Source organism: Amblyraja radiata, chromosome 13 (assembly GCF_010909765.2).
Source record: "Amblyraja radiata isolate CabotCenter1 chromosome 13, sAmbRad1.1.pri, whole genome shotgun sequence".
Lineage (NCBI taxonomy): Eukaryota > Metazoa > Chordata > Chondrichthyes > Rajiformes > Rajidae > Amblyraja > Amblyraja radiata.
Genome location: NC_045968.1, coordinates 35,997,810 through 36,010,596, shown reverse-complemented (window position 1 = coordinate 36,010,596; position 12,787 = coordinate 35,997,810). Strand labels below are relative to the sequence as shown.

At 44.7% G+C, this 12,787-nt stretch overlaps 1 protein-coding gene across 1 annotated transcript; it reads left to right on the top strand.

Annotated features, from left to right (window-relative positions):
• Nucleotides 1–223: 223 nt before the first annotated feature.
• On the top strand, nucleotides 224–11,802 carry LOC116979867 (extracellular calcium-sensing receptor-like). Its single transcript, XM_033031769.1, has 5 exons — nucleotides 224–508; nucleotides 4,222–5,025; nucleotides 8,079–8,306; nucleotides 9,153–9,276; nucleotides 10,895–11,802. Exons 1-5 carry the CDS (start codon nucleotides 251–253, stop codon nucleotides 11,800–11,802), a joined length of 2,322 nt encoding a protein of 773 aa, XP_032887660.1. The 5' UTR covers nucleotides 224–250.
• The last annotated feature ends 985 nt before the right edge of the window (nucleotides 11,803–12,787 follow it).

Here is a 12,787-nt window from a genome sequence, read left to right as displayed (position 1 = left end):
GTATCTATGTTATCCGAAGATGCTGGCTGACCCGCTGAGTAATACCCCAGCACTTCGTGTCTTATTTTGTAAACCAGTATCTGTTCAGTTCCTCGTGCCTGAGTTGTGTTTTGCTCAAGATTCCAGTGTCTGGAAGTTCCTCGTGTCTCCTTTCTCCTGAAAATCGCTTCTGTTTGCAACGGACAACTTCTAACCCCGTCTCACATTGTCTCCCAGTTTTGATTTCACGCAGTTTCAGTTCGCTCAGACCATGATTTTCACCATCGAGGAGATCAACAGGAAGCAGATTCTGCTGCCCAACATCACCCTGGGTTACCAGATCCACGATGGCTGCGGAGATCCGGCCATGTCCACCAAAGTGACCACTTTGCTAATCAGCGGGCAGGAAGCGACGCTGGCTGACCCCAAGTGCAAGACCACCACCAACATCCCGATCATCGTCACGGACGCGGAGTCCATGCAGTCGGTAGCTGTGGCGAGAGTCATCACCCCTTTCAATGTCACCATGGTAGGGCGCTCAGTAACATCCCTCCCCATCATATCAACTCCCACCGTCTAGATACGCGTCCATTCGGTTGCTCTACATGGCCGCTTCATCTCCTAAATCAGTTTCTTTCGTATCGTGGCTGGCAATGGTTGAGAGCGACACGGTTAATTCGGCAGCTAGGGTCCTGAAATTGAATAAAGGAGACTCTTAAGATATGAGACGGGAATTGGCTAGGATAGACTCGCAAATTATACCTAAAGGGTTGACAGTGGAGATGCAATGGCAAAGATTTAAAGACCGCATGGATGAACTCCAGAAATTGTTCATCCCTGTCTGATAAAAATGAAACTGAGAAGGCGGCTCAACCGTCACTGACGAGGGAAGCCAAGGATAGTGTTAAATCCAAGGAAGAGGCATTTAAATTGGCCAGAAGAAGCGGCAAACCAGAGGACTGGGAGAAATTTAGAACTCAACAGAGGAGGACAAATGGGTTCATTAAGAGGGGGGGGAAAGAGCATGAAAGAAAGCTTGCGGGATATAAAAACTGACCGTAAAAGATTCTATAGGTATGTAAACAGGTAAAGATTAGTGAAGACAATGTACGTCCCATACAGTCAGAGACAGGTGAATATATATTGGAAAATAAAGAAATGGCAGAACAGTTAAACGAATATTTTGGGTCTGTCTTCACTAAGGAAGACACAAATAATCTCCCGGAAATACTAGGGGACCGAGGATCATTCAATGGGTGGGAGGAACTGAAGGGAACCCACATTAGTCAGAAAATGGTGTTAGGTAAACTGTTGGGACTGAAGGCAGATAAATCCCCAGGGCTTGATGGTCTGCATCAAGGAGGTGGCCCGAGAAATAGTGGATACATTGGTGATCATTTTCCATTGATCTCTTGACTTTGGATCAGTTCCTGTGGACTGGTGGGTAGCCAATGTAACACCACTTATTAAAAAAGGAGGGAGAGAGAAAATGGGAAATTATAGACCAGTTAGCCCTACATCGGTAGAGGGGAAGCTGCTGGAGTCGAATATTAAAGATGCAATAGCGGCGCATTTGGAAAGCAGTGATGGGATCGGTCAAAGTCAGTACGGATTTATGAAGGGGAAATCATGCATGACTAATCTTTTGGAATTTTTTGAGGATGTAACAAGTAGAATGGATAAGGGAGAGTCAGTGGATGTGGTGTATCTGGACTTTCAAAAAGCCTTTGACAAGGTCCCACACAAGAGATTAGTGTGCAAAATTTGAGCACGTGGTATTGGGGGTAGGGTATTGACATGGATAGAGAACTGGTTGGAAGACAGGAAGCAAAGAGTAGGAATTAACAGGTCCTTTTCAGAATGGCAGGCAGTGACTAGTGGGGGTGCTGCAAGGGTCAATGCTGGGACCCCAGTTGTTTAAAATGTATATTAACAATTTAGACGAGGGAATTAAATGTAACAACTCTAAAAGTTTGCGGATGTCACAAAGCTGGGTGGCAGTGTGAGCTGCGTGGAGGATGCGATGAGGCTGCAGGGTGACTTGGATAGGTTGGATGCTATGAGCTGCAGGGTGACTTGGATAGGTTGGGTGAGTGGGCAGAAGCATGGCAGATGCAGTATAATGTGGATAAAGGTGAGGTTATCCACTTTGGTGGCAAGAATATGATGGGAGATTATTATCTGAATGGTGTCAGAATAGGAGAATGGGAGGAGCAACGAGACTGGGTGTGCTTGTACATCAGTCAAGGAAAGTTAGCATGCAGGTACAGCAGGCAGTGAAGAAAGCCAATGACATACATAGAAATGTTGATACATAGAAAATAGGTGCAGGAGTAGGCCATTCGGCCCTTCGAGCCAGCACCGCAATTCAATGTGATCATGGCTGATCATCCACAATCAGTACCCCGTTCCTGCCTTCTCCGCACATCCCTTGATTCCGCGAGCCCTAAGAGCTCTATATAACTCAATTTTGAATGCATCCAGTGAATCGGCCTCCACTGCCTTCTGAGGCAGAGAATTCCACAAATTCACAACTCTCCGGGTGATTTTTTTTCCCTTATCTCAGTTCTAAATTGCCTACCCTTTATTCTTAAACTGTGGTCCCTGGTTCTGGACTCCCCCAACGTCGGGAATATGTTTCCTGCATCTAGCGTGTCCAATCCCTTAATAATTTTATATGTTTCTATAAGATCCCCACTCATCCTTCTATATTTCAGTGAATCCAAACCCAGTCGCTCCATTCTTTCATCATATGAGAGTCCAGCCATCCGGGGATTTACCTTGTGAACCTACGCTGCACTCCTTCAATAGCAATGTCCTTCCTCAAATTAGGAGACCAAAATTGCGCACAATACTCCAGGGCCTGGTATAACTGCAGAAGGGCCTCTTTGCTCCTATATTCAAATCCCCTCGTTATGAAGGCCAACATGCCATTAGCTTTCTTCACTGCCTGCTGTACCTGCATGCTTACGAACCAACATACCCCATCAACACTAGTACCACTTGCCTGCATTTGGCTTATATCCCTCTAAACATATCCTATCCATGCACCTGTCCAAATGTTTCTCATTTTCCCCTGCACTTTGTGGTTGGGGAAACTACTGGGATAAACCATCCTTTTGTGTAAATAAGTTGCCCCACAGTTTTCCATTAAATCTTTCTCCCCTCACCTTGGACCTATGCCCTCTGGTTCTTGGTTCCCCTACGCTGAGTAAAATTTTCTGTGCATTTACCCAATCTATGCCTCACATAATTTTGTACACCTCTAATAGGATTCATTTAACTTGGTATCAAGGACACTACAGGCAGCGCGGGCAGAAGGGTCCTGTTCCTCACCGCTGGAGGCTACAGACCATGTGTGATGTTATATTTATAAATTTATATTTTACATGTAAATTATTTATTCTTGAGTATTCCCTGCCTCAAAGATTTTCTATGAGGGACCAGTGAAGTTGGAGAATGGGGACTGCTTATTTTATATACTGCATATAATGTATATTGTTATATAATTAAACATTTAGTGCTTTAATTATATATAAAAGGTTATATCATTCGTGAAAATCTTCATAGATGGGTCTGATAATCCATTTTAGCAGAGTTGGTAAATATACATAAAATCACATTGTTTCAAAAGATGTGCAAAGGTTGAACGGTTTGTCGTTGCTTTATTTGTCACATGTATGAAGTGTTAACACACAGTGGCATTCTCTTCTTACAAACAGTCCAGGGAGGATTGCCACACCCGAGCACATCCCGATTAACAAATGGTGCAGAAATAGCCGATGGATCCCGCATGTAAGAGGCATGTAGGAAGAAGAAACTGGGTCGATATTTTATGAAATTATATGGCATTAAATAACTTTATGCCATTGAAGTTGATGGTAACTCCTTCCCTGTTCTTCACCCACTTCCTCGTGCGACCAGAAAGTCAGTCATAAAGCACAAAAACAGGCCCTTTGGCACAACTCGGTCATGCCATCCCCAAGTTAGTCCATATCCATCTAAACCTATGCTATCCACGTACCTGTTTAAATGTTCTCAAATGTTGCAATAGTACCTGCGTCAACCACCTCCTACGGTAGCTCGTTCCATACACCTACCCAAGTTTTTCATTTATTTTATATACCCTTAGGTTGAAATCCTTCTCAGCGGGCACTTGGTTTATGGATATCCTCACCGTGTCAGGGTTCAAATCCAACTTCCAATCACAATTTCTAATCTTGCTTCTGTTCACTCTCCCAGTTTAGTTACTCCGCCGCATATGACTATCTCAACAACATGTATGAGTTCCCAACGTTCTTCCGAACCATTCCCAATGACTACCACCAGGTCGATGGTTTAGCCCAGCTTGTCCAGTATTTTGGATGGAATTGGATCGGGACCATCAGGAGCAACACCACGTACGGAGCCCTGGCAATGGACGAGATCATCAAGAGTATGAAGAGCTTCGGTATCTGCATCGCCTTCTCGGAGGCGGTCCATAAAACTGACTCCAAAGACAAGCTCCTGGATCTCATCAACACCATCAAGCGGGCCACCACGAGGATCGTCGTTGCCTTTGTCGCCCAGGCCGACATGGCAGTACTGCTCAAAGAGATTGTCCGCCAGAATGTGACGGGGATCCAGTGGGTCGGCAGCGAGTCCTGGGTCACAATGCCCAACCTCTCCCCCAAAGAAGCAGCCAGATTCCTGGCCGGGACGGTAGGCTTTGCCGTTCCCAGGGCAACGCTGCCAGGATTGAAGGAATTCCTTCTCGAGGTCCATCCCTCAAAATATCCAGAGAATGATTTTGTGGCCGAATTTTGGGAAACTACATTTGAGTGTTCATTTGAGAAGCCAGTGAACTTCAGTCAAGAGAACGGAGGGACTCGGGGAAAAATATGTTCTGGTGCAGAAAGGTTGGAAAATATACATAATCAGTACACGGATGTGTCGCAGTTGAGGATAGCTTACAACGTCTACAAGGCAGTGTATGCCATAGCACATTCACTCAACAGCATGCTAATAAAAACCAACTTCACCTACTCACAACTCGACCTTTGGGAGGTAGGTGCTTTGATTTCCCAATGATTTCTTGTCATTTTATTTCAGTAAGTTGACCTTTGTTCCCCGAGAGAATTTAGGGTCCAAAGCATTTCTGAAAATATTACTCATCTAATTTGGAATAGAATACTTTATTGTTACTTGTTTGTAATACCTAAGGTAAGCACATAGCGGCCACCCACAGCGCTGACCAAGTTACCAAGTACACCGGCTCCTCCTTTGTTCTCCCCCCCCCCCCCCCCCCCCCCCCCCCATGCCGGATCTCCATTGTCCATTGTTCTTCACTTCCTGATCCTCCAATGTTCTTCCCTTCCCCCCTCATCACGGTTCCCCCACGCTCTCTCATCGACCGCCGACCGTGGTTCGACCCGCAGTGCTTCACTGCCGCCGCTGCGGTCCCACCGCCGCAAGGCTTCACCGCTGACGAGGCCCCACTGCCATGCTAATAATTGATGCATTCGTTTTTTGTTTGTATTTTGTGTTAGAGTCGTCGTTTGAAATAATTGCACTTCGTTGGAGATAGACACAAAATGTTGGAGTAACTTAACGGGTCAGGAGGCAACTCTGGAGAAAAGGAATAGGTGACATCTCTGCTCTAGACCCTTCTTCAGACTCTTGAAGACCTTCACATCTTGACCTGAAACGTCATCTATTTCGTTTTTCCACAGATGCTATCTAACCCGTTGAGTTACTCCAGTATTTTGTGTCTATCTGCCGTATAAACCCGCATCTGCAGTTCCTTCCTACACAAGTTAGCCCCGGACTTAGATGACCTTGAACTTTCCTAGTCTCTGGGGAGGAAGTTTGTGTTCTCAGTTTTAGCATTAGTGCCAAAAGACTGCTCTAGTTAAGGATGTCAACAGTTTGGAAGGGGAGCAGAAGAGATTCACCAGGACGTTACCTGGGCTTGCGGGCTTGAGTTATAGGGAGAGGTAGGTTAAGTAGTGACTTTTTTCTTTGGAGTGTAGGGGGCTGAGGTGTGACCTTATTAGGGTGTACAAGATCACTAGGGACAAAGATAAAGTAAACGCTCAGAATCTTTTTTCCAGGGTAAAGGATTAGAAAACTAGGGGGCATAGGCCGAAGGTGAGAGGGGAGAGATTTAAGAGAAAGCTTTGGGGTTCTGTTGCTCGTTTAGAAGGCCACCCCAGATCACAATGCTTTTAAAATAAAAAGTAATACTCATTCTAAATTAGTATTGGCCTTCTAATTTGCTGAAGGTTCTTATACCGTATCTTTTGATTGAGGAATTTTATTTAAATTTTTATGTTAATCATCAGCTGCAGAACCAGTTCTGTTACCCATAAAGTCATGGAGTTGTCCAGCATAGAAACAGGCCCTTTTGCCCAACATGCCCACACCAGCCAACATGCCCCATCTACACTAGTCCCACCTGCCTGCGTTTGGCTCATATCTCTCTAAACCTATCCTAACCATGTACCTGTCTAAATGTTTCTCAAACATTGCAACAGCACCTGCCTCGACTACCTCCTCCGGCAGCTCATTCCATACACCCACCACACTTTGTGTTAAACAGTTACCCCTCAGGTTCCTATGAATTCTTCCTCGCCTCACCTGAAACCCAGTGACTAGTGGGGTACCACAAGGCTCGGTGCTGGGACCGCAGCTATTTGCAATATATATTAATGATTTAGATGAAGGGATTACAAGTAACATTACCAAATTTGCAGATGTCACAAACCTGGATGGCAGTGTGAACTGTGAGGAGGATGTTATGAGAATGCAGAGTGACATGTAGGGTGAGTGGGCCGATGCATGGCAGATGCAGTTTGATGTGGATAAATATGAGGTTATCCACTTTGGAAGCAAAAACAGGAAGGCAGATTAGTATCTAAATGGTGTCAAGTTGGAAAAAGAGGAAGTACAACGGGATCTGGGGGTCCTTGTTCATCAGTCAATTAAAGTAAGCATGCAGGTACAGCAGGCAAGAAAGCGAATGGCATGTTGGCCTTCATAACAAGAGTAGTTGGAGGCCAAATCACTGGATGGATTTAAGAGAGAGTTCGATAGAGCTCTAGGGGCTAGTGGAATCAAGGGATATGGGGAGAAGGCAGGCAAGGGTTATTGATTGGTGACGATCAGCCATGATCGCAATGAATGGAGTGCTGGCTGGAAGGGCCGAATGGCCTCCTCCTGCACCTATTTTCTATGAGTTGAATATAGGAGCAAAGAGGTCCTGCAGTTGTACAAAGCCCTAGTGAGACCACACCTGGAATATTGTGAGCAGTTTTGGTCTCCAAATTTGAGGTAGGACATTCTTGCAATTGAGGGACTGCAGCGTAGGATCACAATCACAAGGTTAATTCCCGGGATGGCGGGACTGTCATATCCTGAGAGAATGGAGCAGCTGGGCTTGTACACTCTGGAATTTAGAAGGATGGGAGGGGATCTTATTGAAACATATAAGATTATTACGGGTTTGGACACGCTAGAGGCAGGAAACATATTCCCGATGATGGGGGAGTCCAGAACCAGGGGCCACAGTGGATATGGGGAGAAGGCAGGAATGGGGTACTGATTGTGGATGATCACATTGAATGGCGGGGCTGGCTCGAAGAGCCGAATGGCCTACTCTTGCACCGATTGTCTATTGTCTATGTCCTCTGGTTCTTAATTCCCCTACTCTGGGCAAGAGCTTCTGAGGTTTACCCGATATATTCCTCTCATGATTTTATCCACATCTTTAAGATCACCCCTCATTCTCCTGCACTCCTAGAAATATAGTCCCAGTCTGCTCATCCTCTCCCTATAGCTCAGGCCCTTGAGTACTGGCAACAACCTTGAAAATCATCTCGGCACCCTTTCCAGTTTGACAACTTCTTTCCAATATCATTGTGCCAAAAACTGACCACAATACTCTAAATGTGGCCTCATCAGTGTTTTATATAACTGCAACATGACCTCCCAACTTCCATACTCAATACTCTGACTGTCGAAGGCCAATGTGCCGAAAGCCTTTTTGACCACACTATCTACCTGTGTAAATGGAGTTCTCACCAGTAATATATTCTCTTATATTTCTCCATTTTTTCAAGCTACTTCATCATATGTATGCAATAAACTTCACAGCTAAGAATGGGGAGTACATATATTTCGACGAAAACCTGGATACAGTCCCGTTGTACGAACTGGTAAACTGGCAGTCAAATTCTGAAGGAGTGGGTCACATTGTTACAATTGGAAACTATGATGGACTTCTAGAATTTGAGAAAAGACTGCACATAAGCAAAGAGGATATTATTTGGATTGATGGAAAGAAAGAGGTAAGTTCATGTTTACCAATAAACAGGTAATAATCCATAATGGTCTTGGAATGACTTCATCATTTTTTTTAATTTTTAGAGATGCAGTGAGATACTGTGTGTGTCTGTTTGTTTGTGTGTGTCTGTGTGTGTCTGTGTGTGTCTGGGTGTCTGTATCTGTCGGTGTCTGCCTGTGTCTATGTCTGTCTGTCTTAAAACCGTAGATTTCTCTATTCCAATTACAACCAATTCAACCATTTTGTGGGTAGATGCAATGAAGTTGACCAAAGGAAAATCTGTATTTTGATCATTTTAGTTTTCCTTGATTGTAATTATTATAATGAAGCTACAATTACAGTCGGGGGGTAAATTTGTAATTAAGATTTACCCTCTATTTATGATTGAAATTTTATTATGCTAATTGTAATTAATGAAGGCTCAAAACATAAAATATAGATCTTTCATTGGTCGCCGTTATTGTACATTATACATAATCATGTGCAAGACAACCAACATTAGAATTTAAACTTTAGAGATACAGCGCGGAAACAGGACTTTCGGACCACCGAGTCCACGCCGACCAGTGATCACCCCGTCCACACTAGGGAAAATGTACCATTTTTTACCTAAGCCAATTAACCGACAAACCTGTACATCTTTGGAGTGTTGGAGGAAATCAGAGGTTACAGGGAGAATGTACAAACTCCTTATAGACCGCACCCATAGTCAGACTTGAACCCGGGTATCTGGTGCTGTGAGGCAGCAACTCTACCATTGTGCCATTATGGCACCCTGCAAAAGCAGATGTTCTGCTTTCAACTTGTAAAGCTCACTGGACTGAGCTGACTATTGTTGCTTTGATCCCAGGTTCCACGTGGAGTTTGCTCTGACAGCTGCCTTCCCGGCACATGGAAAACGGTCAAAAAGGAAATGCCATTGTGTTGTTTCATCTGCATCCCATGTGCTGATGGGGAGATCAGCAATGTGACAGGTTTGTAAGCATGCATTGTGTATGGTTGAGAGATCGCCATTGTGATAGGTGTGTGTGCATGCCTTGTGTGTGATAGAGAGATCGCCATTGAGATGGGTGTGTGTCCATGCAATGTGTCGATAGATCACCAATATGATGCATGTGTGTGCTTATCATATCAGAGTCATAGTCATACAGCACAGAAACAGCCCCTTCGGCCCAATTCGTCCATGCCGACCAAGATGCCCCATCTAAGCTACTCCCACCTGCCATTGATTGGCCCATATCCCTCGAAACCTTTCCTATTCATTTACCTGTCAGGTTGTCTGAAATGTAGTTATACCTTTCCTGTCAAAACCTTTCATGTCCATGTACTGTCCAAATGTCTTTAAATGTTGTACCTACCTCAATTACATCATCTGCTAGCTCATTGCACACACTCACCACCCTTTGTGTGAAAACGTTACCCCTGAGTTCTCTATGAAATCTTGCCGACCTCACACTAAAGCTATGTCCTCTTGTTCTTGATTCCCCTTCTCTGGGTAAAAGACTCTGTGCATTCACCCTATCTATGCCCCTCTGTGTTGGTAGAAAAATCACAATCGGATAAATGTGTGCCCGTGCATTGTGTTGATAGCAAGGTCACCAATGTGTTAGGTGTGTGTGAAGACTTGCCCAGAGTTTGCCAATGAGCATCAAGGTAGACCATGATGCTCATTGGCTCATCCGCGATAGAGAGAGGGTAAAGAAAGTTATCAAAATCATGTCAGTTCACAAACTTTCAAATCACTTTAAGTTGGAATGCAATCATCTTAAATATTTAGCAAAACACAAAGTGCTGGACCAATTCAGCGGGTCAGGCAACATCTGTTGATGGAATGGATAGGCCACGTTTTGAGTTGGGTCTAGACCCGGAAACATATCCCTCTACAGATGCCGCTGAGTTTCTTCAGCACTTTTGTGTTTTGCTCAAGATTCAGGCATCTGCAGTTCCTTGTGTCTCTATCCTAAATATTAACTCCTCCTTCGCACACACTCATCTCAATATTGCATATCTGAGCCTGAGATACAAAATTATCCTTTGGTTGCTTTGGTGACAGCGACTGCCCTTGATACGCCAATAGATGTTGTCAAGTTGGAAAGGGGACAGAGAAGATTGACAAAGATGTTGCCAGAACCCGAGGGTCTGAGCTATAGGGAGAGGTTGAGCAGGATGGGATTCTATTCCCTGGAGCACAGGAGGATGAGGGGTGATCTTATAGAGGTGTGTAAAATCATGACAGGAATAGATCGGATAGAAGCACAGAGTCTCTACCCAGAGTAGGGGAATTGAGAAACAGAGGGCATAAGTTTTAAGATGAAGGGCAAAGATTTAATAGGAAATTGAGGGGTTACTTTTTCACACAAAGTGTGGTGGGTGTGTGGCAAGGTCTGACAGAGGAGGTAGTTGAGGCAGGGACTATTGCGATGTTTAAGAAACAATTAGACAGCTACATGGATGGGACAAGTTTAGAGGGATATGGGGCAAACGGAGGCAGGTGGGTCTAGTTAGTCATTGTGGGCAAGTTGGGCTAAAGGTCCTGTTTCCAGGCTGTATGACTATGACTCTATAATAACATGTCCCATTGTTTTCTCTTAGATTCAGTGTCTTGCCTGAAGTGTTCTCCAGAGTTCTGGTCCAATGAGCTGAAAACCCAGTGCGTGCCCAAGAGAGTCGAATTCCTTTCCTTTGATGATGAGATGGGAAGTTCGCTTGTGACCCTGGCAGTAATCGGAGCCTTCTTAACCATGGCAACGGCTGTCGTTTTTTACAAACACAAAAGCACGCCTCTTGTCAAAGCCAATAACTCGGAGCTGAGCTTCCTTCTTCTCTTTGCATTGACCCTATGCTTTCTCTGTTCCCTCACCTTTATCGATCGCCCTTCCACCTGGTCCTGCATGTTACGCCACACGGTTTTCAGTATCTCATTCGTCCTTTGCCTCTCTTGTATTCTGGGCAAAACCGTTGTGGTGTTGATGGCCTTCAAAACCAGACTCCCCAACCGCAAGAAGATTAAATGGTTTAACCCCATGCACCAACGGCTGAATGTCTTTAGTCTTACCTCTGTTCAAACCGTCATCTGCATCATTTGGCTCACCTCCTCACCTCCGTTCCCTGTCAACAGCACAAAGTACTACAAGGCTATCATCATACTGGAGTGTAATGTTGGCTCCATGGTCTACTTCTGCTGCGTGTTCAGCTACATTGGTGCCCTTGCATGTCTCTGTTGTGCCCTTGCATTTTTAGCTAGGAAACTGCCCAACAACTTTAATGAAGCCACCTTCATAACCTTCAGCATGCTGATATTCTGTGCCGTGTGGATCACCTTCATCCCCGCGTATGTCAGTTCCCCAGGGAAGTACTCAGTGGCCGTGGAGGTTTTTGCAATCTTGGCGTCCAGCTTTGGTCTGCTCTTCTGCATTTTTGCTCCCAAGTGCTACATCATCTTGCTCCAGCCGGAAAAAAACACCAGAAAATATTTAATGCAGAGAGGGATAAAACAATGAGCGGCCGACGGGATTGGTGTCGGCTGCCGTTTGTGGCGACCCTCTCCATTGCTTTGAACCAGTTAAACCTGTGGCGGCAATATCTGTCTCAGTGCAACATTCAGGAAAGATCTGGGAAACATTCATCAGGTCAGGCAGCATCTGTGGAGAGAGAAACCAAAAAAGGACACAAAGTGCTGGAATAAGCCAGCAAGTCAGGCTGCATCTCATGAAGGGGGTGACGGTTCGAGTCAGGAGCCTCTTCTTTGATAATTGGTAGTGGGGGGGGGGGGGGGGGGGGGGGAAAGGAAGTAGGGAGATAAGAAAGGCAGGACAAAGCCTGGCAGGTAAAAGGTGGATCCAGGTGAGAGGGTTGGTGGGGTTCATAGGCAGATGGTTGGACAATGGACAGACATGAAAAGACAGAAGGTGTGCAATAAAAGGATTGAAGTGTTGCGAATTGTGAAGCTAAGGAGAGGAACATAGGTGGAAGAGAGGGGGGAGGGAGAAATAAATATGAGTAAACCAAGTTAGTATTTCAGGTTTCAGACCCTTTGAGAGAAGTAATCTAAAAGGTTAATCTCCTGCTAAACATTTCTCTGTCCACAGATGCTGAGTATTTTAAACATCCAGTTCTTATTTCAGTTGCCTTATTTTGATTAAGTGTCAAATTAAGATAATTTTTAAAATAATATACATCAGTGAAGAAACACAAGATTCCACATACAGTTTTGAGAAAAGAGAAAAGATGCAGTCTCATTCTACAATTACATTACCCATGTATTTCCAACACTGCAGTTTATACACTCCAATTGAAACTGAGTGTTACACTTTTCAAGCAGCTTTATATTTTTCCTGATGGCAGGAGTGAAATGAGTGTGTGGCCAGGGTGGTGTGGGTCTCTGATGATGTTGGCTGCTGTTAAAGTTAGTAATACATTTGTGAAATGCTCCATGGCTCTAGCTGCTTTATCCCTGTTAAAATATTTGTTGTTGTGGATGTTGAG

What these genes read in the sequence shown, in the direction of transcription:
- LOC116979867 (XM_033031769.1), top strand. Translation starts at nt 251, where the DNA reads ATGATTTTCACCATCGAGGAGATCAACAGGAAGCAGATTCTGCTGCCC. An exon ending in CCCCTTTCAATGTCACCATG is followed by an intron (nt 509 to 4,221) that starts GTAGGGCGCTCA and finishes TCACTCTCCCAG; the next exon opens with TTTAGTTACTCCGCCGCATA. An exon ending in GGAGATCAGCAATGTGACAG is followed by an intron (nt 9,277 to 10,894) that starts GTTTGTAAGCAT and finishes GTTTTCTCTTAG; the next exon opens with ATTCAGTGTCTTGCCTGAAG.